The 25,914-nt window shown below is 45.2% G+C and overlaps 1 protein-coding gene across 2 annotated transcripts in view; it reads left to right on the forward strand.

Annotated features, from left to right (window-relative positions):
* The window catches only part of TBC1D17 (TBC1 domain family member 17), a 59,144-nt gene extending 34,203 nt beyond the window's left edge, over positions 1 to 24,941 (forward strand). For both annotated transcript variants that reach the window (XM_044281600.1, XM_044281601.1), the window contains exons 13-17: positions 175 to 274; positions 10,118 to 10,215; positions 11,202 to 11,318; positions 14,688 to 14,774; positions 24,273 to 24,941. In XM_044281600.1, the coding sequence (XP_044137535.1) occupies positions 175 to 274; positions 10,118 to 10,215; positions 11,202 to 11,318; positions 14,688 to 14,774; positions 24,273 to 24,485 (615 nt within the window). In that variant the 3' untranslated portion in view covers positions 24,486 to 24,941. The remainder of the gene's footprint in view (positions 1 to 174; positions 275 to 10,117; positions 10,216 to 11,201; positions 11,319 to 14,687; positions 14,775 to 24,272) is intronic.
* The last annotated feature ends 973 nt before the right edge of the window (positions 24,942 to 25,914 follow it).

Here is a 25,914-nt window from a genome sequence, read left to right on the forward strand (position 1 = left end):
TGCCTACAGAATACATATTGTGACTGTCTCCTGATCCACCCTTTGTTAGATCGTATTGATGACTGTCTAAAGGACTTTTACTATATCTATAACCACATAGTACTTGCTGACAGCCACTGCTTTAGGGAGAGCAGCTTGTGATCAATGCATTGATTTGTTTCTCCTGCATCTCAGCACCACAACTTTGAGGAGAGCCAGGAAAGTATGAAGAGACAGCTGTCCCAGCTCAACCTTCTGCTGCGTGTCCTGGATTCTGCACTCTGTGATTTTCTGGGTTTGTATTCTCATTTGTGTATTACGCCCAGGGAGAGTTGAATAGGGCAGCAGCTTGACCACCAATCCATCCAACTGGGAACACTGATCCCTATTCTTGTGATCAGTGGGCGTTCCAGTGGTCAGATCCACACCAATCCGTAAATTATCCCCTATTCTGTGGAATAAGTATTTGTCAAAAAACAACAACAACCTCTCGCTTGTATCATTGGGGGACACAGGAGGCCATGGGGTATAGCTGCCACTATCACTCCTGCAGACACTGAGCTTTGCGGGGTGTCTTCTTTTGTTCTTTTACCTTTTTTACTCTGTAGATAGGGGAAACAGAGACGCCTTGCCTCTCTGTTTACCCCGGGAGGAAGGCCGGTGTCGGTTCCCCTCACAGCCCAAACTTCCCCAGGAAGGCAAAAATGGACCAGGGAGGCCCAGCATCCCGCCAGCCATGGGGTTACCCTCCACTCCAGCGTCACTACCACCTCCGTGCTAGTGGCTGAAGAGGTGACCCTGTTGGTACCCTGAGGGCGGATGTGGGGGGGGGGACGGGGGGGGACAGAATAGGATGAAGATGGGGTGAGCAGTGCGCCAGATCGGCATAGGGTTGTTTCGATACCAAAATTTTGATTTGCTTTCGTCACCATAAAAAAAAAACCAAAAAAAGCTGCGTGCAATTCGCATTTTATCAAACGTTCGGCCCATAATAGAACAGTCCTATCCTATTTTTTGGGGTGACAAGGTGACAAAAAAATGGCGAATTGCACGGTTTTTATTTATTTCTGTTACGGCGCTCACCGCATAGGAGATATTTTTTTAAAATTTAATAGTTTGGACTTTTCGGATGCAGCGCTATGTAATATGTTTATTTATCTATTGTTTGTATATTTTATATGTAAAATTGGAAAAGGGGGCTTTAAACTTAATATTTTAGGGTACTTTCACACCAGCGTTTTTCATTTCCGGCATAGAGTTCCGTCACAGGGGCTCTATACCGGAAAAGAACTGATCAGGCATATCCCCATGCAGACGGATCCGGCATTTTTCCCCATAGGAATGTATTAGTGTCAGATCCGGCATTCAAAATACCGGAATGCCGGATCAATGCAGACCAGTAAAAATGTGTGAAAAGATACAAGACGGATCCGTCTGTCCTCATGACAAGCAGAGAGATGGATTCGTTCTTGCAATGCATTTGTGAGCTGGATTCGCATCCGGATGCGTCTCACAAATGCTTTCAGTCACATCCAGATCGACGGAACTGCCCGCCGGATCACACTGCCACAAGTGTGAAAGTAGCCTTAGTGTTTTTTATTTTTTTTATTTTATACTTACTATTAGCCCCCTTAGGGGCTGGAACCCTTGTCCTATTCACACTTAGACCCCTTTCACATGGGCAAGATTTCTGCGTGGGTGCAATGCGTGAGGTGAACGCATTGCACTCGCACTGAATCCAGACCCATTCACTTCTATGGGGCTGTGCAGATGAGTGGTGATTTTCACGCATCACTTGTGCGTTGCGTGAAAATCGCAGTATGCTCTATGTTGTGCCCCATAGAAGTTAATGGGGCTGCGTGAAAATCGCAAGCATCCGCAAGCAAGTGTGTTCTTTTCCGGTATAGAGCCCCTGTGACAGAACTCTATGCCGGAAATGAAAAACGCTAGTGTGAAAATACCCTAGTGGATGCGGTGCGATTATCACGCATGGTTGCTAGGATGAAAGTCTATTCACTGTGTTATTTTCCCTTATAACATGGTTATAAGGGAAAATAATAGAATTCTTTATCACAGAATGCTTAGTAGAAGGTCAATTGAGGGTTAAAAAATAATAATAAATGAACGCGCCTCCTCCAATAGATCGCGTAGCTGCCGGTCTCCTGTTCTTTCTTCAGGACCTGTCAAAGGACCTGTGGTGACATCACTGTGCTCATCACATGGTACATCACATGATCCATCACCATGGTAATGGACCATGTGATGAGCTCAGTGACGTCACCACAGGTCATTTGACAGGTCCTGAAGAAAGAACAGGAGACCGGCAGCTACGCGATCAATTGGAGGAGGTGAGTTAATTTTTATTTATTTTTTTAACCCTCATTGGCACTGCGCCACCAATGTTTATTATACTGGGGTGTTGGGGGGGCTGCAGTTAACCCCTTAGGTACCGCACCTGAAGGGTTAACTGCCACTGATCGCAGCTCCCTGTCATAGAGGTCGGGTGCCGGCTATTTTATTCCGGCACCCGCCTCCTGTATTTGTATTAACAGGTCAGTTCTCTTCATTGGTGGCGCAATGGCCACAGCCCCTCTCCTCCTGTCTCTTTCCTTACTGGCAGCGGTGGCGGCAGCACAGGGGGGAGGGAGAGACTCCTCCACTGCGCTGCTGAGAAGAACATCGGCGGCGGGGCAGAGAATCATCTCCTGTGCCCCGCCGCTGTATTCAACGGCAGAGCTGCGGCGGCGGATCTAGTTGCAAATGGCGACAAGACTAAAAAGTCTTGTCGCCATTTGTAAATTCTAAGTCGCATTGGCGACCATTTTGGTCGCCATCTGGAGCCCTGGTGAGTATTGTGAACACAGGGGGAGTATAACTCCTCCATCCACCACCTCCCCCAAACCCCCAATCCACCACCTCCCCCAAACCTTCCCTCTCCATTCCTCCCCTCTACACCCCTCCATTCCCCGGCCAAATGCTGTTTTTTCCCGGCCCGTACTCTCTCCTTGCGCCCCCCTCTCACCACCCCATACCCTGTAATTGAAGTATCCCATCCCGATACTTATACATTTGGTAAAGTCGTGTCTGGGTCTTCCTGTTGCTCGTTCGCCAGGTCTTGTGCATACCCAGATTCTACAGGCTCCTTTCTATTGAGTAAACACACAGCAATTCTTTGGTCCTCGTTATCCGGAAGTACCTTCCGCACATCATCTTCAGTCGTCAGACAATGCTTATCCTTCTTGTGGATATTATGTGCTGCTATCCACATCTTCTGAACCCTCTCGAGCCCTTGGGCATTCTACGCTCTCTTGCTGGCCTTCCTGGTTTATGCTCTTCCTGTCCTATTCAGGGTTTCTGTGCATTATTTCCCCACATTTCTGTGCAGGACCTCATTGCCAGCCTTAGATTTGTTCTATTCTTTTGTTCCCTCCCCATGGTACTTCTTTGGAACGTCCCATGTTCTCCTGTGTCATTGGGGGACACAGCACCGACCCATTAAGTACATTGCTGTTTATTTTTGGTGGGTCCCACCTGTTCTTGGTTCTGACCCATCTCCAGCTCTCTTTCTTAAGATTGGTTTCTGTTGGCTGCTCCTACTGCTTTTGTACAAACTGATTAGCTCAGTGTATGCAGTAGGGATATAGCTGAGAGGAGGAGCTAACACTTTTGTTTGCCTAGTGTCGCCTCCTAGTGGCAGCAGCAGCTATACCCATGGTCTCCTGTGTCCCCCAATAAACTCAGCTAGAAAATGATTTTACAGGTAAGCACAAAAAAAACTATTTTTAAAGGGATTTTCCCCTTTAAGCCCCATCCTGAGGCCTAATTAATGGACTCTGGATACTGGACCCTCAACCAAGACCTGTCAGCAATGGAGGCCAGTAAACCCCTGACACACTGTATTTCTTAAATTTAACTTCTGCATTTCAGCAGCCATATCTTTTTAGTTTTCCGTTGATGTGGCTGTATGAGGCTTTGTATGTTTAAATTAACAATTTAATTATGTAATTTTTTTTTTTTGCGGTGAGGATATAAATAAGTGATTTGGGGTTTTATTTTTTCGTTTTCATACTAACCCCTTAAAGACTTAGGACGTACCGATTCGCCATGTTTGCCGAGTCCTTAAGAACCCAGGGCGTACCGGTACGTCCTAACTTTTTAAAATTACATTGCGGCGGGGGTTAATTGAAACAGGATGTCCGCTGAAATCATTCGCATCGCCGCATCAGACCTGCGGATTTACCTTATCCGGCTGGCAGCGGTGCCATCGGGTCCCCATGCGGCTGTAGGGGGGACCCGATGGCATGGAAGGCAGCGCGATGCCTTCCTTAGGCATCTGCACTGCCTTCCGGTGACGAGCCTGTGAGCTCCAGCCCCCTGGATCTCACAGGCCGGAAGCTGTATGAGTAATACTCAGTATTACTCATACAGCCAATGCATTCCAATACAGAAGTATTGGAATGCATTGTAAAAGGGATTAGACCCCCAAAAGTTGAAGTCCCAAAGTGGGACAAAAAAAAAAAGTTGAAAAAATAAAGTTTTCCCCCCAAAAAATTTAAAGTTTCAAGTAAAAATAAACCAAAACGTCATTTTCCCCAAATAAAGTTTAAAAAAATTGGTAAAATTTTTTAGACATATTAGGTATCGCCGCGTCCGTATCGACCGGCTCTATAAACATGACCTAACCCCTCAGATGAACACCATAAAAAATAAAAACTGTGCTAAATAATTTTTTTGTCACCTTACATCACAAAAAGTATAACAGCAAGCGATCAAAAAGGCATTACCCCACCAAAATAGTACCAATCTAACCGTCACCTCATCCCGCAAAAAATGAGCCCCTACCTGAGACAATCGCCCAAAAACTTAAAAAACTATGGCTCTCAAGTATGGAGACACTAAAACATCATTTTTTTTGTTTTAAAAAAGCAGTTTTTGTGTAAAACTTACATAAATAAAAAATAATGTATACATTTTAGGTACTGTTCTAAATAAACCATTTTTTGTCACCTTACATCACAAAAAGTGTAATGGCAAGCGATCAAAAAGTCACACGCACCCCAAAATAGTGCCAAAAATCATACCCTACCCAAGGTAATCACCCAAAAACTGAAAAAATTATGGCTCTCAGACTATGGCAACACTAAAACATGATTATTTTTTGTGTTTAAAAAAAGAAATTATTGTGTAAAACTTACATAAATAAAAAAAAGTATACATATTAGGTATCGCCGCATCCGTGACAACCTGGTCTATAAAAATACCACATGATCTAACCTGTCAGATGAATGTTGTAAATAACCAAAAATTTATACGGTGCCAAAACAGCTATTTCTTGTTACCTTACCTCACAAAAAGTGTAATATAGAGCAACCAAAAATCATATGTACCCTAAACTAGTACCTAAAATACTGACACCCTATCCCGTAGTTTCTAAAATGGGGTCACTTTTCTGGAGTTTCTACTCTAGGGGTGCATCAGGGGGGCTTCAAATGGGACATGGTGTCAAAAAAAACAGTCCAGCAAAACCTGCCTTCCAAAAACCGTAGGGCATTCCTTTCCTTCTGCCCTGTGCCCGTACAGTAGTTTACGACCACATATGGTGTGTTTCTGTAAACTACAGAATCAGGGCCATAAATATTGAGTTTGGTTTGGCTGTTAACCCTTGCTTTGTAACTGGAAAAAAATTATTAAAATGGAAAATCTGCCAAAAAAGTGAAATTTTGAAATTGTATCTCTATTTTCCATTAATTCTTGTGGAACGCCTAAAGGGTTAACAAAGTTTGTAAAATCAGTTTTGAATACCTTAAGGGGTGTAGTTTAAAGAATGGGGTCATTTTTGGGTGGTTTCTATTATGTAAGCCTCGCAAAGTGACTTTAGACCTAAACTGGTCCTTAAAAATTGGGTTTTTGAAAATTTCTGAAAAACTTCAAGATTTGCTTCTAAACTTCTAAGCCTTGTAACATCCCCAAAAAATAAAATATCATTCCCAAAATGATCCAAACATGAAGTAGACATATGGGAAATGTAAAGTAATAACTATTTTTGGAGGTATTACTATGTATTATAGAAGTAGAGAAATTGAAAGTGGTAAATTTTGATATTTTTTTTATAAATAAAAATGATTTTTTTTCACTTCATTTTACCAGTGTCATGAAGTACAATATGTGACGAAAAAACAATCTCAGAATGGCCTGGATAAGTCAAAGCGTTTTAAAATGATCAGCACTTAAAGTGACACTGGTCAGATTTGCAAAAAATGGCCAAGTCCTTAAGGTGAAATAGGGCTTAGTCCTTAATAGGTTAAAGGGGTTGTCCGACTTATGGGGAAAAAAAGATGGTCAGCTATGTATAAGGCTACTTTCACACTTGCGCTAGGTGCGGATCCGTCTGGTATCTGCACAGACGGATCAGCACCTATAAATGCAAACGCTGCTATCCGTTCATTGCGGCTCCGTCTGCATAACAGCTTTTTCAGATCTGAGTTTTCAGGATCCTGAGGGGTTAATTGGGGCTAAACTGATCTGTTTGGGGCCGCTTGTGAGAGCCTTTAAAACGGATCTCACAGGCGGACCCTGAAACGCAAGTGTGAAAGTAGCCTAACTAAGCAAAGCAAGTTTTAGGCAATAAAATATCTATTTCCTCATTTCCCTGGTTCTCTTCTGGCACTTTGTTTACTTGCAATAAAAACAATCTCTGCCCCGCCCCCTGCTCTGCTAAGGGAGTGAATACAAGAGCTGCCCTGAGTGACATGTCTGCCTGCTGGGAGACTGCAGCATGTTGTATGTGTAGAACTACAAGTCCCAGCTGTACAATGACACTGCTAATACACACAGGATCTTCCCCCTCCCTGCAATGCTCTGCAGAACTTCTCTTTCAGGTCATATGCCCGGCATTTGTCTCCTCACTGCCTGCAGCTACTCAATAAATACTTCAGCCCTGAGTCTGTGCAGCTGAAGGGCTTAAGAATCCTGGGAGAGAGCAGCCAGCAGCAGATGGCAGTACAGGGGGGTGTGGCCAGCACAGTGACATCTTGAGTACAGACCTCTCAGGCTTGTGCACGATCATTATCAGAGCAGGGAGAGAAGCTGACATCACAGGTCATGTGACCCTCAGTGAAATCTGAGAAACCGGCCACTGGAGATAAAGTGAGTTAATTGGAAAGCTGTTACATTTGCCTAGTTAGAAACATAGAAAGAATAAAAAAAATGACTTGGACAACCCCTTTAAATAAATTCTTTAGGTTATTACAGTTGAGTGCATATTTAAAACTGTAGCATGCTGTGGTTTTATCTTTGTCCTGATCAGTCAAAACGACTGAACTGAAGACATCCTGATGCATCCTGAACGGATTACTCTCCTTTCAGAATGCATGGGGATAAAACTGATCAGTTATTTTCCGGTATTGAGCCCCTGTGACGGAACTCTATTCCGGAAAAGAATAACGCAAGTGTGAAAGTAGCCTTATTTTCGGTCAAAAAAACTGAAGACTTGCCTGAATGCTGAATCCGGCATTTTTTTTCCCCATAGAAATGTATTAGTGCCGGATCCGGTATTCAAAAAGGTGAGAAAAATAAATGCCGGATCCGTTTTTCCTGATGACACCGGAATGACTGATCCGGCATTTCAATGTATTTTTAAGACGGATCAGGATCCTGATCCGTCTTACAAATGCCATCAGTTGGCATACGTTTTGCCATATGCACCACGTGTTCTCTGCAGCCAATCACTACCCTCAACAGGCTTGTGCTGTATACTGGCCTCCAGTCATTGGATTCAGCTCTGACGGTTATACGGCACGTCATTGCTGCAGTCAAAGTAAAGATATCCTGGCAGGGGATTAATAGAATATATTATTTATAATTATATAATTTTTTTTTGTTCTTTTTTGTTTAATCACATTTAGTGGCTTTGTGCTCCATTTAAATATCTCAGACATCCCATTGAATGACCTCTATAAAGAGATGTATTGATGTTTATAACGGGGTAAGACTTAGATTGGTCTCTGGACCGATGGAAGGCAGAGAGCTGCACCATTACAACGCTGAGACAAACCAGTGTAAATACATTTGTTTTTTCCAGTGCTTTTACATTCATTTCTTCATGGTACAACTTCAGGAAAAGAGATCAGCATTTACATGTGGTTTAGCTGCGCCATTACTGATTGAATAGCCCCTAACTGATGTGCACCTTCTGTCCTACAGCAAGTCATGACTTAAGGCTCCTTTACAATGCTCAATTGAGCAGACGATTGTTGAGAAGAAGGCGTTCCGTCCTGGCAATCTCCTGCCCGTCAGTGAAGGAGACAGCTTAATTTACATACAGTGATCTCCTCCACAGTATGGGGAGGAGTAATCACTTATGCCATCGCTTGTCCCCATACATTGTTTTCCAGTTGCAGAGTGCTGTTAAGACGGCACAATCTGCTGCTGACAAATTATAATTTAGGCTAATTTCACAGTTGCGTTCGGGGTTCCGCTTGTGAGTTCCATTTGAAGGCTCTCGCAAGCGGCCCCCGAACGGATCCGTACAGCCCCAATGCATTCTGAGTGGATGCGGATCCGCTCAGAATGCATCAGTATGGCTCCGTTTGGCCTCCGTTCCGCTCAGGAGGCGGACACCCGAACGCTGCTTGCAGCGTTTCTCGTGTCCGCCTGGCCGTGCGGAGCCAACTGGATCCGTCCAGACTTACAATGTAAGTCAATGGGGACAGATCCGTTTGACTTTGACACAATATGGTGCAATTTCAAACGGATCCGTCCCCCATTGACTTTCAATGCAAAGTCAGGACGGATCCGTCTGACTAACAATTAGACTTAGATTTTTTTCTGAAATATAATTCAGACGGATCCGTTCTGAACGGATACCATCGTTTGCATGATAGAAGCGGATCCGTCTGTGCAGATACCAGACGGATCCGCTCCGAACGCAAGTGTGAAAGTAGCCTTAGTTGACCGCACCCAGCGATCCTATTACCTGATGAACAGGTGTTTCGCTCATTCATTGGGTAATTGGTGGCACTTTTACACCAGCAGATTACCGCTAACGGGTTTTTGTACGAACGTGGCTAACGATAATATGCCCGAACATCAGGCAATCTAAATGGGACATTAGACTGTGAAAAAAATCATACTGAAAATGTAGGTGTGCAGTACTAATCGCTCAGGCAACCAACTAGAACATATAATGGAAACGAAGAACTATATCAAAAGTTGCACAGCCAAAAATATAACCATTTTTATTAAAGCCACAATAGAAGAAGAGGTTAAAATATTGGATACAATAAAGACCCCACGTGGGACCAAAATCCATCCCTACATATTAATGCACACCTAATTCCTAATAAGAAAAAGAATGGTGCCCAGACAAACCATGGATGAGAAAGTATATACTACTACATGCATGATATCTAATGTCAAAGATAAGAAAAATATGTATACCCATAGGATGTTATAAGGTGTCCAGGCTAAAGTGCGCACATTTTTTGCCCCACGTGTATATTTGGGAATGCGACTTTTGATATAATCCTTCTTTTCTATCGTATATTTTAGGCTTCTTTTCACTTGCGTTAGTCTTGTCCGGCAGGGGAATAGCCTGCCGGATCCATACTAACGTTTGCACACGTGAGTTGCTGGAAGTCCGCCCTGGCCCAATTCACTATAATAGGGACGGGCCGGAGATGCGGCCACAGCACAGCAAATATACCGACAAAATGCAGCATGCTGCGGCCTCATCTCTGGCCCGTCCCCATTATAGTGTATGGGCCAGGGTGAACTTCCGCCAGCACACATGTGCAAACTTTAGTATGGATCCGGCAGGCTATTCCGGTGTCGGACAAGCCTAACGCAAGTGTGAAAGTTCTCAGTACAGCTGAGCAAGTGTACACGTGGTTTCATCACAGCCGGAATTGTGGAGGTTGCTGAACCCTGATCCGTTGTAGTTTAATGGACAGATATGTTTGTGGAGTAGGAAGCAAACTGAATATCCTCACAGTGTACTACCATACTGGATACATAGCTACACACATTACAGATAAGAGTCCTCTCCACTCTAGTGTTAAATAAAAATATATATTTTCTAACCATTGTGAATATTTTATGAACACTGTTTTTAAAAAAAAAAATTTTATATGTTTGTTAGATTCCAAAGAATCTGGAAATTTAAGTTGCTGCTTCCGGTGGCTGCTCATTTGGTTCAAACGGGAATTTTCCTTCCAAGATATTCTTCTCCTATGGGAGGTAAGCACCAGTGACTATGTTCCATCTTGCACATTTGTAGCCTATCCACAGGATATGCCATACATGTCTTGATAGGTACAGGTCCTAACTCTGGATTCAGCATGTATGTGAATAACAGGGGTCCCCTGACGTGCATGGCCATCCATGTGGAGAGATGGCCTCAGATGAGTATGTGTAGCCGTCTCCATTCACGTGCTTGGCTAACGCCCATAGATGTGAAAACACACTTGCATAGCCACCTCTCCATCCATTTTCTTTTTGGTTCAACAACCAGAATCTGCCTCATTAGATGGGTTGGCGACGACTGTTCTTCAGATAGGTGCAGGACCCAGAGGTGGCCCTGCTTCTGTCGGACACTTATGGTCTAACCTGTGGATGTGACAGTACTCCTAATATTTTCTGTATTACATGCTGTGGTGCCGTCCCCACGATGTGCCAAAGCGAAGTCACTATGGCAGTCGGGGTTTGTCTGTTGTGGTCCCCCAATATAAAGCAAGAGATCTTTTGGTAGAGCCTAATAAAAGTGTCTGTGGACATAGAATATATTATTTTCTCTGAAGGTATTCCACTTCTCTTGTAAAATTCAATTTAATCAGGCAGACTGCTATTGAATTATTGGATTCCGGATTGCCCAGAATTGCACTGTATCAGCTGGCCTTAGTGCACATCAGTATGTATATAAGTGACTTCCTTAACCCCTGTCCTGCCAGAACGTTACTTGAAACAAGGACATAAGTGGCCAGTGTTTATCATACTACCCATCCCAACTGCTGTCAGTATCCATAGATGGTTGTTCGTCAGAGTAATAGATCCTTTTTGTCACGATGTGAGTATCGCTCTGAACAGCTTCACGCTGCCCACATATCAGATGTTCCATGTGAAAATCTGCAGACAGAATCCATGATGCCAAATTTCATCCTAATTCAGATCTGTTATAATAATATTCTTGCACAGAAATCATCTTCCTTGTTTGTTTTTGCATCAAGGTTCTGTGGACGGGGCTGCCGTGTCCTAACTACCACCTTCTTGTGGCATGTGGTATCCTAGACTCGGAGCGGGAAGCATTGATGAACTCCGACTATGGCTTCAATGAGATTCTTAAAGTAAGTGAGACTAGGCTTAGCCTCTGATCTGTTCCCTCTAAAGTCCTTCTGCAAGGAAAGGTATAGAATCCATATTCAAGGGTCTCCCTATAGAGTGCTACCGGGCCTGAGGGGGCCCACCAGTATTATAAATGACACATAGTAGGTTGGGGCCCTGTTACAGATTTTGCATTGGGGCTCAAGAGCTTCACCATAGAACATTGTCCATAGTTACAATATAGAACTGTAAATTGTCCATTTGAAAACTACAGACAAGCAGCCATTATGTTAGGCTAAATAAAGATTTATTTTTTAATTTTTGGTTGTCATCTTTCTAAATTGATAAGTCTCATGTTATAAGAACCCTAGTTTTGTGGTAAAAGATGGAAAGTCTTGCTCAATCCATCCAGATGTTCCCTGCTAGATCAGGCACTACATGAAATCTAAAATTCTGAAAAGTTAAAATGATGTGTTAAAGGGAACCTGTCATGTGGATATTGGATTATAATCTAACTAATTATATACAATCATTAACTACTAAAAAGTGCCTTAGATGTATTCACTTACTGGTGTGACAGATGGTTACCTCATAATATACACACAAAGATGCTGCATGCCGCATGCTAATGAGCTGATTTGAGTCCAGCGTGATGTCATTGAGTCCAGCGTTTATTTAATTAACAGCTATAGCCACTCTCCCGCCCACCTGCTGCTGATTCATATAGAAAATAACTGTCAATCAGCAGCAGGTAGACGGGGAGAGTCAGGAGCTCATGAATATTCATGACTCATCATTATCAGCTGGAGCTTTTCAATACAAGATGTTGGCAGATTGACTGGGTCAATTAAAGAAAGTGACCCAGCATTTTGCTAAGAGAATCAGTCACTTATATTATGTTGCCCTTAGTTAGGACACCATAAAACTGGTGACAGGTTCCCTTTAAGTCTCCTCAGTACAAATGACTGAGCCAGCCTTCAATAAAGATTGCTTAATCTGTAGTTCTGCTGACATACAGATTAAAGGGGTTCTGCAGTTTGTTTAAACTGATAAACTGATGATCTATCCTCTGGATAGATCATCAGCATCTGATCGGCGGGGGTCTGACCCCCGGGACCCCCGCCTATCAGCTGTTTGAGAAGGCAGCGGCGCTGCAGGAGCGCCGCGGTCTTCTCACTGTTTACCGCAGGTCCAGTGACGTCACGACTTCTATCAACTGGACTGGGCGCGGCTAAGCTCCACTCAAGTGAACAGAGCTTAGCCACGCCCAGGCTTAGTGAACAGAGCTTAGCCGCGCCATACTAGTTGTGACGCCACTGGGCTTGCGGTAAACAGTGAGAAGGCCGTGGTGCTCCTGCAGCGCCGCTGCCTTCTCTAAAAGCTGATCAGTGGGAGTCCCGGGGGTCAGACCCCTGCCGTTTAGATGCTGATCATCTATCCAGAGGATAGATCATCAGTTTAAACAAACTGCAGAACCCCTTTAAGTAATGCCTAAAATAAAATCCTCATGTCAAGTAGAATGACTGATCTCTGCCTGGGTTTCCTATAGACATCAGTTACTTTGGCAGGTGGAAAGTTCTGGGGCTGCAATTTCCCTAATGGATCAATTTGTGTAAAGAAAAGGTGATCTCAGAATGGTGTAGAGCCCAGGCTCCCCCCCCGATACCTTTACTTCATGGGGTATATTGTGTATTTCTAGTGGGTACTCATAGTTTTCTCATGCTGCACCTTTAATAGATGCAGCATGGTATGTGGGAGTAAGTTTGGAGGTATAGTTTTAGGAATGGGGGTACATGGCATTGGGACATTGATAACCACTGGTGTATAGTGTGGTGACAAGTGCAGCGATCTTGAAGAGCCTTTTATTTCTAAATTTTATGAATTCATTGATTGATTTGTTCAATTCTGTTCTCTCATCTCTAATCAAAATTGCGGGAGTGTTGTTTCCAGTGGGAGGACAGGGATAATGTTTATGTATAATTTAATAGACACTTCTGTCAGAAGGGGGCATTATTTTTAACTCCATATCCATGGAAAACTATTATTTTCTTTTAGAATTATTGCCTATTTTTTTAAAAAATTGGGAGTACTAGGCAATTAAAATTATATACAAAATATTCTCCTTTTCTAGCAGTGATTAACTTGCCTTTAAATGGGGCTTTCTGAGACTTTCTAACTGATGACCTTTGAGATGTTTGAGAAGGCAGCGGTGCTCCTGTGAGCGCTGCGGCCTTCTCTCTGTCTTTTCTAGGCCAGTGATGACAGGAGCGCCTCTGCCTTCTCTTCAAAGAGCCGATCTGCAAGGGTGCTGGGAGTCGGACCTCCCCACGATCTGATATTGATGACTTATCCTTAGTATAGGTCATGAATAGTAAAAAGTGGATATCCCCTTTTAACTTACCTCTCCTGCTCTTCCACGACTCTGCAGATCCGTCTGTCTCTCCTGCACTCACTGCTCCCTGGTTTTCTACAGGCCCGCTTTGCACTATAAACTGACTGTGTACATCATCAGGTCATAGTGCGTGGTCTACATACCGACACTATATGCAGTCAGGACACGTTCAGAGCGGCGCCTGTAGAAAGACCAGGGAGCGGTCAATACAGCCAGCACTATCAGTGCTACACTCACCGCACTTCCTTCATACTAGTGAGCACTTTCATTATGGAAAAAGCACTTACTAGTATTCACGTTAAAAGACAAAAAATACGGTATGTACTGTAGCTAAATTAACTTAATCTTACAAAAATATATTTTATTCCCTGTCTTTGTGTCTGTAGAGTGACATGCTAAGGAATAAAGTCCTGTGATCACAGCAGCCTTGGCACTGATTCACGCAGTCACTCACCGGAAAAGAGGAGGGGTGGCACATGAGTGGGGCAGTAGAAGCAGTGGCTATGACCGGGTGAAACTCACTGTAACAAGTGGTATTGTAGCAGAGAATGACGACAACTACCTGTTGGTGGGTACAAAAGAAAGAGTGGTCTTCAGCACAAACAACTGAGCCTTAAAGGAAAAGGCTGCACAAATGTTTTACATAAGTACTAAAGGCACTGCACTGGTTCCCTGCAGGGTATGCATGCAAGTAAACAGACCACTAGTCATGTCTATGGCAGATCTAGATGTTGGTAAGGTTCTGGTCAGCGATGGTGCTGGTGGTGAGGTAATTGGGGCTCCAAGACTAACATGGCCTCTTGGAACACATCTCTGACCCTGAAGGTTGAATAACTGTTATGAGCATCTTGTCACCTGAAGTAAAATAATTGAGCTGACTCCTGTGCATATCTGTATTGTCTTTGTTTTGTTATCACGACTGTAATTCGTTTCCTGTTGTCCCCCTCCCCTCTCCACTTTGCTTTACAATTAATTGTCTGTTGTCTTTGCTCCTGTTCAGCACATTAACGAGCTGACCATGAAGATGAGTGTGGAGGACATTCTGTGTCGGGCTGAAGCCCTGAATCAGCAGCTGGCACACTGTCAGGTGAGTAGAGGGGTTATTGCTGCTAGCGTCGCATCCCTGCCAGTGCTTGTTGACCTCTCCATTGCCTCCCATTCACCAGCCAGCTCTGTATTGGATTAGCTCTGGCTTTGTAGTAGTTCAGAGTATAAAAATGCAGCACTGGAGTCTGCTCTGCGTGACACAAATATTGTTTTGCTTTGTGATAGGGCGTCCTCTTTGTCTCCATCTTTGTCAATTATTTATGTTATATCATGACTGCTTTTATTGATTGCAAAATGCTGGTGCTATATATTAAAGGTTACTTTTTTGGGGGTACTATCTCTCCTTGGGGAGAGAGCGCCTTAATCAGCGTGAGGAGACTTGTAGGCCATACATGCTTCTCTGGAATTTTGGAAAGAAAGGGATGCAAATGAGCTCTTAACAAGCCCTGCCTCTAATGCCACCAGATATGAGGCAGCTATCCTATAAGTCAATGTTCGACCCTTTAAATAGGCCTTGAGACATGACTCTGATATTAAATAAGCCAGCAATTGCCCCTCATCAGTGCAGATCAGAGAGTACTGGCTTGGGCTGCTTTCACACTCGCGTTTGCTGCGGATCCGTCATGGATCTGCGCAAACACATCAGTTCAGATAATACAACTGCATGCATCCGTTCAGAACAAATCAATTTGTATTATCTTTAACATAGCCAAAACGGATCCGTCTTGAACACCATTGAAAGTCAGCAGGGGAAGGATCCGTTTTCTATTGTGTTAGTGAAAACGGATCCGTCCTGACACACAATGTAAGTCAATCGGGACGGATCCGTTTTCACTGCACGCAGCGTTTTGCTGTCCGCCTCCAAAGCGGATTGGAGGCGGTACAGAGCCAAACTGATGCATTCTGAGCAAATCCTTATCCATTCAGAATGCATTAAGGGCAAAACTGATCCGTTTTGGACCGCTTGTGGAGCCCTGAACGGATCTCACAAACTGAAACCAAAAGGCCAGTGTGAAAGTAGCCTTAAAGGGAGCCTCTTATGTCATCCAGTGTACTGGCTGATATCCTTCCGGCGCATGCGCACTGTGATGACCATTGTGGGCAGCAGCATCGTTCCATGCAGTGCGCATGCGCGGGCGGGATATCGGCCAGTACACTGGAGGACGTAAGAGGCTTACGGGGCGGGCCAAGCAACAGGCTGGTGAGGGGTTATGTGAGAAGAAGGCAGAGCGGCCTGGGCACTTACAGCCCGAACGCCGCCCCTGGGCACTTACAGCCCGAACATATGAATAAAACTCAGTTTTTGCCCCTGGTGAACATCCAAACAAAAAGACAAAGGTACCGTTTGACTGATCTATAGTTGTGCTACAGTGCTATGTAAGTGGTCTACAGGGCAAATTGTGGTGACAGACTCCCTTTAACTGGGTGAGAGGCCCAAGTCAGGATTTGGGGGGTACTATCTCTCCTTGGGGAGAAAGCGCCTTAATCGGCATGAGAAGTTTTGGGCTAGGTCTACACGACGACATTTGTCGCGCGACAGTAAGTCACGCGACAGATAGGGCACAGCATTTGTTGCGCAACATTTTGTTGCACTGTCGCGCAACAATTTTTATAATGGCAGTCTATGGTGTTGCACTGCAACATGCGACATACTGCGACGCAACAGTCGCAGAAAAATCCACCTCAAATGGATTTTTTCTGCGACTGTTGCGTCGCAGTCGCAGCATGTCGCATGTTGCAGTGCGACACCATAGACTGCCATTATAAAAATTGTAGCGTGACATTAGTGCAACAAAATGTCGCGCAACAAATGTCGTCGTGTAGACCTAGCCTTATCGGCCATACATGCTTCTCTGGAATTCTTGAAAGAAAGGGATGCAAATGAGCTTTTAGAAGAAGATTTTTGAAGCGGAGACAAAAGTCCTGCATGCATTACTTTTGTCTCCGCTCCAAAATCTTTTTCTGAGCAGGGAACCTGACGGACCCCATTATAGTCTATAGGGTCCTTAGATTCCGTTTGGCTCAGTTGTGAGCCGAATCCGTCCTTTCCGTTTTCCTGCTCGGAACGGTAAGGCTGAACGGTGATGTGAACGAAGCCTTACTCTGCACCCACCTAGTTTATTTGTATGGTGTTTATCCCATAATTTCCAAATTGTTTTAAATATTCTAGTGGAATGTAAATAATATAGTTAATAATAATATTATTATTATTATTATTATTATGTTGTTTTTATAAAGGTTGCTAAACTCTTATGTGAATTTTAATTCAGTATTTCTAAAGGAGAAATCAGGTCTGATTTAAGAAAAAGAAGCACATTTTACTATAAAGAAAACCCATTCCATTGACAGTGCTCAGAAATTCCCATTACTGGTTATCTGACACAGTATTCTAAGCAAAAGACCTTCCAAATCAATGTCAGTGTGTTGGGACTGTTATGCCGGATTTACAGTAAGAGAAATCTCTAAAGTAATGTCAAAGGTGTTTGAGATCACTATAGAACCCTTTCTTTGTGGAAAGCAGCGGTATTCTGAGATCACTTTAACTGCATTTCCTCTTTTAACGTTATTAGAATTCACCATATACAGGAAGAAATACTATATCGGTGCCTATATAATTCACAGTTAGAGCCAGAAGAGCAGCACTCCCCAAGCCTACAATAATAAATGACACGTAGAAAATGAACAAAAACCTATAAAAAAAAAAAAAAAAAAGCTTAGCATTTCCTCCTGCTTTCTATTGATCCTATTTTGTCTGATTTTAAGATTTAAACTGAAAAATATATAATGAAATCTCTTTTGTGTGTCCTGGGAGTTCAGCTGTGTCTCCGCTGCTTCTTCTCCCTGTCCTTTATCTGGCCGTAAGACAGCTGGCTGCAGTAGGAGTAGGGTTGTTTCGGGTATCGAATTTTCGATACCTAATCAATACTTTTGTCTGGTATCGACCTTGATACTGAGATTTGCCTTTTTTCAATACTAGGCTTCGCTATTGCGCAGTCTAGTATCGGAGAACATAGAGTTCGCTGCTCTCAGCGCGCTCCGTGTTCTCAGCAGCACAGGGGAGAAGGAACTCTCTCCCTCTCCCCTGTGCCGCTGCTGCCACCAATGAGGAGAGAGAGGCGGGCGCACTGCGCCACCAATGAAAGTAAACGTTTACTACAAATCCAGAAGGCGGGTGCTGGCGGGGAGCTGTGATCAGCAGCGGTTAACCCCTCAGGTGCAGCACCCTGTATTAAATGTTAATTATCATTGGTGGCGCAGTGGTCCCCCCAGGTATTAAAATCATTGGTGGCCCAGTAGCCCCCTCCACTCAACCCCCCCCCCCAGTATTAAAATCATTGGTGGGGCAGTGCGCACCCTCCCCTCAACCCCCCAGTATTAAAATCATTGGTGGCAGTGGCCACAGGGTCCCCTCCCCTCCTCACCATTGGAGGCAGTGGCAGCATCTGATCGGAGCCCCAGCAGTGTAATCCTGGGGCTCTAATCGGTTACCATGGCAGCCAGGACACTACTGAAGCCCTGGCTGCCATGGTAAGCTCCCTGCTGCCGTGTGCACAAAGCACAGGGCAGCAAGGAGAGTGTGAGATCCTATTCACTCTGATAGAGCTCTATTAGGGTGAATAGGACAAAAGGATTAAAAGATCCCAGGTTCTAGCCCCTAAGGGGGGAAATAGTTATAAAAAAAAAAAGATAAAAAAATATTAAGTATAAATCACCCCCTTTCCCAATTTTACATATAAAATATATAAACAATAAATAAACGCCGTAAGAGAAAAAGAGAGAAAATAAAAAATCTGCGCGATTCAGCATTTTTTTTAGTCAAGTTGTCCCCCCCCAAAAATAGGATCGGACTGTTCTATTATAGGCCGGACGTTCCAAAACCGAATCAAAACTTTGGTATCGAAACAACCCTAAGTAGGAGCCTCCCTACGTTGCCCTGTTTGAAATAGAACAAAAAAAAAATTTGAAAAGCCCTGACCCTTCCTGTGTTCTCTGTATGGTATACTAAAAGACTGACAATCACTCTACAGCACGGGTGTCAAGCACAAGGCCCGCGGGCCGAATCCGGCCCGCCAGACCTCGTCATGTGGCCCGCGTAGCCGCCGCCGGCCGCCAGCCTTCACCTTTTATTATCACTACTACAAGCGCTCGCCGAGAGGAGGGAGGAGGCAGGCCGGGAGGACGGGCGCTGGCAGTGTGAGTCATACGTCACGCGCCTGCGCCGCCCACTTTATGAATGAAGCAGGCGGCGTGGGCGCATGATGTATGACTCACGCTGCCAGCGCCTGTCTTCCCGGCCTGCCTCCTCCCTCCTCTCGGCGAGCGCTTGTAGTTGTAAGTACCGGTAATACACAGCGCTCCTTATGTGATTATATACATACGGTAACCATTAACTATTAGAGATACAAATATACAGTGAGCGAGGCCCGTGTAGTAGAATAGTCACTGCACGGGCCCCGCTGTCATTATAAAAGCAGATGTCAGCCCCTAGCCCGTGTATTGAGGGTCATTCACTACTACAGGGACACTTATGGAGGGGATCTGTGGATGACACATAGCATAAGATGCTATATATGTGTCATCCACAGATCCCCCCCCCCCCATAACTGTCATACACAGTTCCCCCATAAGAGCCACCCACAGATCCCCCATAAGAGCCACCCACAGATCCCCCATAAGAGCCACCCACAGATCCCCCATAAGAGCCACCCACAGATCCCCCATAAGAGCCACCCACAGATCCCCCATAAGAGCCACCCACAGATCCCCCATAAGAGCCACCCACAGATCCCCCATAAGAGCCACCCACAGATCCCCCATAAGAGCCACCCACAGATCCCCCATAAGAGCCACCCACAGATCCCCCATAAGAGCCACCCACAGATCCCCCATAAGAGCCACCCACAGATCCCCCATAAGAGCCACCCACAGATCCCCCATAAGAGCCACCCACAGATCCCCCATAAGAGCCACCCACAGATCCCCCATAAGAGCCACCCACAGATCCCCCATAAGAGCCACCCACAGATCCCCCATAAGAGCCACCCACAGATCCCCCATAAGAGCCACCCACAGATCCCCCATAAGAGCCACCCACAGATCCCCCCCCATAAGAGCCACCCACAGATCCCCCCCCATAAGAGCCACCCACAGATCCCCCCCCATAAGAGCCACCCACAGATCCCCCCCCCATAAGAGCCACCCACAGATCCCCCCCCCATAAGAGCCACCCACAGATCCCCCCCCCCATAAGAGCCACCCACAGATCCCCCCCCATAAGAGCCACCCACAGATCCCCCCCCCATAAGAGCCACCCACAGATCCCCCCCCCATAAGAGCCACCCACAGATCCCCCCCCCCATAAGAGCCACCCACAGATCCCCCCCCCATAAGAGCCACCCACAGATCCCCCCCCCATAAGAGCCACCCACAGATCCCCCCCCATAAGAGCCACCCACAGATCCCCCCCCCATAAGAGCCACCCACAGATCCCCCCCCCATAAGAGCCACCCACAGATCCCCCCCCCCATAAGAGCCACCCACAGATCCCCCCCCCCATAAGAGCCACCCACAGATCCCCCCCCCCATAAGAGCCACCCACAGATCCCCCCCCCATAAGAGCCACCCACAGATCCCCCCCCATAAGAGCCACCCACAGATCCCCCCCCATAAGAGCCACCCACAGATCCCCCCCCCATAAGAGCCACCCACAGATCCCCCCCCCATAAGAGCCACCCACAGATCCCCCCCCCATAAGAGCCACCCACAGATCCCCCCCCATAAGAGCCACCCACAGATCACAATTAGTTCAAAACCCACCAAAAGCACACCTTTTGGTTCAAAATATTTTTTTCCTTATTTTCCTCCTCAAAAACCTAGGTGCGTCTTATGGGCCGGTGCGTCTTATAGGGCGAAAAATACGGTAACCCTTACAGTTCTGGAATGTGTTGGATAACACTGACAGCATTATGTCAGTGTTATCCAACACATTCCAGAACTGTAAGGGTTACATAGCATCATAAATCAGTATAATGCTATGTGACCCTAGTCAGCGATTGCAGGTCAAGCTTTCAGAGCTAGTTATTACTTACATTATTACAAAAAACAGTAATAATTGAATGCAGTGACAATAATTTATGATAATAAAGAGTGGACACATAGTCCTACAGATACAACCGGCCCTTTGAGGGTGACCAAACTGCTGATGCGGCCCCCGCTGAATTTGAGTTTGACACCCCTGCTCTACAGCATATTTTACTAGGTCCTAATATAAACCGTTATCTCTGGTTTACTTTTATAATTTAAGGCTACTTCCACACTTGCGTTCGGAGCGGATCAGTCTGGTGTCTGCACAGACGAATCCGCTCCTATAATGCAGACTATAGGATCCGTTCAGAACGTATCCATCTGCATTATATTTCAGAAAAAATTCTAAGTCTGAAAGTTAGTCAGATGGATCCGTCCAGACTTTACATTGAAAGTCAATGGGGGACGGATCCGTTTGAAATTGCACCATATTGTGTCAACTTCAAACGGATCCGTCCCCATTGACTTACATTGTAAGTCTGGACGGATCCGTTTGGCTCCGCACGGCCAGGCGGACACAGAACGCTGCAAGCTGCGATCAGGTGTCCGCCTGCTGAGCGGAACGGAGGTCAAACAGAGCCATACTGAGGCATTCTAAGTGGATCCGCATCCACTCAGAATGCATTAGGGCAGTACGGATCAGTTCGGGGCCGCTTGTGAGAGCCTTCAAACGGAACTCACAAGCGGAACCCCGAACGCAAGTATGAAAGTAGCAGTTTAGTGTTTAACAGGGAGAGAAAGGGAGGCAACCTCTATGATATTTAGAATAAGAGACAGGGAAGAAATACTATCTGTGCTTTAAAGGGGTTGTCCGGGTTCAGAGCTTCACCCAGGCAGCCCCCCTGATGTTAACATCGGAGCATCTCATGCGCCGATGCGCTCTCTTGCCCTGTGCTAGATCGCGCAGGGCACGGGCTCCTTTGTTTACAATAACACACTGCCGGGCGGAGGCTGCTTTAGCAGCCCTAAAGCCCGCCCATCAGTGCTGGTGATGTCACCGGGCTTCCTGGGACAGTCCGGTTTGTCACCGGAACTCCTGAAAATGCCTTTGCCCTGTCTGCGACAGCATTATTTACATGAAGAGTAAGGGGGCAGCCCTATGTAGGTCTGCAGATGTAGTTAACGCACATGCTTGGCTAAACTAGTGGTGTTAAGCCGACACCTTCAATTGCTTTCAGTGACTTTTGTTACAGGATATCACAATGAGTTAAGAGTTTGAGTGTAAATCTGTAACTCATTTACGTGGAGAGTCGGGGAGCAACACCTATCTATGTCTGCGTCATTTATATTGAGAATAAGGGGGCCACGCTATCTGTGCTTGCATCGTTTACATGGAGAGTGCTGCCCCCTTAATAGATGTACTTACACCATTTACATGGAGAGTGCTGCCCCCTTAATAGATGTACTTACACCATTTACATGGAGAGTGCTGACCCCTTAATAGATGTACTTACACCATTTACATGGAGAGTGCTGCCCCCTTAATAGATGTACTTACACCATTTACATGGAGAGTGCTGACCCCTTAATAGATGTACTTACACCATTTACATGGAGAGTGCTGCCCCCTTAATCGATGTACTTACACCATTTACATGGAGAGTGCTGCCCCCTTAATCGATGTACTTACACCATTTACATGGAGAGCGCTGCCCCCTTAATCTCTGTACTTACACCATTTACATGGAGAGTGCTGCCCCCTTAATCTCTGTACTTACACCATTTACATGGAGAGTGCTGCCCCCTTAATCGATGTACTTACACCATTTACATGGAGAGTGCTGACCCCTTAATAGATGTACTTACATAATTTACATGGAGAGTGCTGCCCCCTTAATCTCTGTACTTACACCATTTACATGGAGAGTGCTGCCCCCTTAATCTCTGTATTTACATCATTTACATGGAGAGCGCTGCCCCCTTAATCTCTGTACTTACACCATTTACATGGAGAGCGCTGCCCCCTTAATCTATGTACTTACACAATTTACATGGAGAGCGCTGCCCCCTTAATCTCTGTATTTACATCATTTACATGGAGAGCGCTGCCCCCTTAATCTCTGTACTTACACCATTTACATGGAGAGTGCTTCCCCCTTAATCTCTGTACTTACACCATTTACATGGAGAGTGCTGCCCCCTTAATCTCTATACTTACACCATTTACATGGAGAGTGCTGCCCCCTTAATCTCTGTATTTACACCATTTACATGGAGAGTGCTGCCCCCTTAATCTCTGTACTTACACCATTTACATGGAGAGTGCTTCCCCCTTAATCTCTGTATTTACACCATTTACATGGAGAGTGCTGCCCCCTTAATCTCTGTATTTACACCATTTACATGGAGAGTGCTGCCCCCTTAATCTCTGTACTTACACCATTTACATGGAGAGTGCTGCCCCCTTAATCTATGTACTTACACCATTTACATGGAGAGTGCTGCCCCCTTAATCTCTGTATTTACACCATTTACATGGAGAGTGCTGCCCCCTTAATCTCTGTACTTACACCATTTACATGGAGAGCGCTGCCCCCTTAATCTCTGTACTTACACCATTTACATGGAGATTTGCAGGGCAGCACTATCGGTCCCTGCATCACATACAGGTAGACAACTGTAGAACACGCAGTAGATTTTGTTGGCAGATATATATGCAACTGAAAATCCGTTCCATTCATCTGAATGGAGTTATTTTGGTGGCAAGCACATGGATTTCTGAAACAAAATCTGCCACGTGTGAAGGCACCGTCATGTTACATCACTTATAGACAGCCAGGAAGGCAGTACTACCTCTGTCTATGTCATTGTGTAGGTTAAAGGATCCACTGCTCCTCCTTGGGAGGTGACCACCGCATTACACAAAAAGCTCACCACAGAACTTGTGGTCACCTCGCTTGGATTGTTGCTATGAAATGCGCCTTCCTGACAGGCATGCATATTGTTTTAAAAGCTCCCAATATTCTGGTAAATGAGGGATAGGCTGATTATAACATAGAAAAACTCCTCGCCACCCTGTAGCCTTAGGAATATAATTGTGTTCCTGTTGGGCTGGGTTCACGTCACCTTTTTTGCCCTATATTAATGGTTTAAGGTAACATGTTTTTTTGTATGTGTTAAATGTAAGACAAAAACGTGATGTGGACCCAGACTTGGGCTTCACTATTTCAACCAAAACTGGGGAGTAAAATCTCCTTGAAGTTAATGCAAAGTTAACAGCAGTGCAAGGACATTGTGATGGAAAATGCAGTGTAGTGAAATTTCTCCTAAACATAGATCTTAGGCATGGTATCTGGGTATCCGCTCAACCCCCGTGCAGGATTTCATCTCTCTAGTGATGTGCAGTCGTAATTTGAGATCCTGTTCCTTTATAAAAATATTTACAGGAGCCATTGGGTTAATTTTGAAGAGCATTCGGCGATGTCCTTTCATCAACGTCTTTTTCCTTTTGCAGGAATTACCTCTTAATATTAAAGAGCTACTCGGCATGGTGGATGCAAAGAGTCCAGCACCCAGCACGGACACAGCCAGCCCTCCACAACCCCTCTCTCCAAGCCAGGTCCACGAATTGGACCTCACCGACAGTGTGTCCCCCAGTCAGCCCGACAGTAGTATCGAAATACTACCCACAGAGGACACTACAACCTCACAGAGCCTGTCTCCTTGACCAGCCACACTCATCCGTGCCCTCTAATACTACATGTACTCGGTGTGCACTTACGTTGTATCCAGACTCTCGTTATGTGGACGGTTCTGCACAGCCACGTACTCGCTCATAACCGACATTTATTAATCATTAACCTCCATTCATAACTGAAAACTGACAGCAAACACATGATCGTACAGAATACGGTTTTCTAGCGATACACCGCTGCCCTGAACGTTATTTGACCTTGATGAGTAGCTATTGTATATGGAAGGTGTGCTGCCTTTGTATATTTGAAGAGTGTGTCTTATATTTTCGACACAGATAACATTGGTCAAGCCTAAGCTAGCAGCCCTTATAGGTTCATGCCTAGGGGTGCAATTTACAGTTTCACCCGGCTTGACCTTGTAATCTTGTGCATTGGGTTTGAACATGAGATGCCTAGTGAGGCTTGCTCTTTAAAATCACTTTAAAGTTTCCAGTTTTGGGAATGTTATTTTATTTAGTTTGTGGCAAATGTATACATTAAAGGGAAGTGCCCCGTCTTGTTCAGCAGCACCCCCAAAGGGGACAGCTGACTGTACCTACTTATTTGAAGTGAAGGAACAACCGTGCAGGTAAAGGCTGGGATCTGGGGATTCCTACCTCCTCGCCTTTGCCAGTGAGCCCTCATTCTTTGTAGAGATTTGAAGTCTTGTTCTTCTCAAAGTATTTTTTATTTTTTTGGCCAAGAAGATACATATCCCTTATTGGTATGGTGTGTGGACAGCCGCTGCTGCAGCTGCTTGGGGATTAGGTCCATTCAATGGAATTGAGCTTAGCTGAGAGCAGGTTTGAACCCGGACATGAGCATCACGCCTTTGCCCTGCAATGAATCCCACAGGGCAAAGGCCTTTTATGGAGATCTGGTGACGTACCGGACTCTCCATAGGGCCTGCTAGGCGGAGCCTTCCACCCAGAAGTGAGCCCGGTGACGTCACCGACCCTAATGACTGCCTTTAGTGCTGCCCTAGCCTGTAAAACGGCTAGGGCAGTGCTAAAGCCTGCCCATCAGTGCTGATGACATCACTGGCAAAACTGCTAGGTGGAAGCCTCTGCCTAGCAGTGTCAAAATATAAACAAACAAGCCCCTGCCCTGCGCGATACAGTGCAGGGCAAGGGAGAGCATTGGAGCATAAAATGCTCTGATGCTCATGTTAGAGGGGCTGGAGGGATGAAAATGGGGATATGCCCCGCTTCAGCTCTGAACCCAGACAACCCTTTTAACAACAGAGTCCAAATCCTACGTGTGTACGGGCCCTTAGTGAAAATACCAGAGGTTGGACCCTCGCCAATTACTCAGTAATGACCTGACTAATTTGACAGGTCAGATAGATCTGTAAATTTCCTGGCCAACCCTTTAATCTTCCATTATACATAGATCTGCTGTGGCTTTTTTTACCACTAAAAA

The sequence above is a fragment of the Bufo gargarizans genome, chromosome 2 (assembly GCF_014858855.1).
Source record: "Bufo gargarizans isolate SCDJY-AF-19 chromosome 2, ASM1485885v1, whole genome shotgun sequence".
Taxonomy (NCBI): domain Eukaryota; kingdom Metazoa; phylum Chordata; class Amphibia; order Anura; family Bufonidae; genus Bufo; species Bufo gargarizans.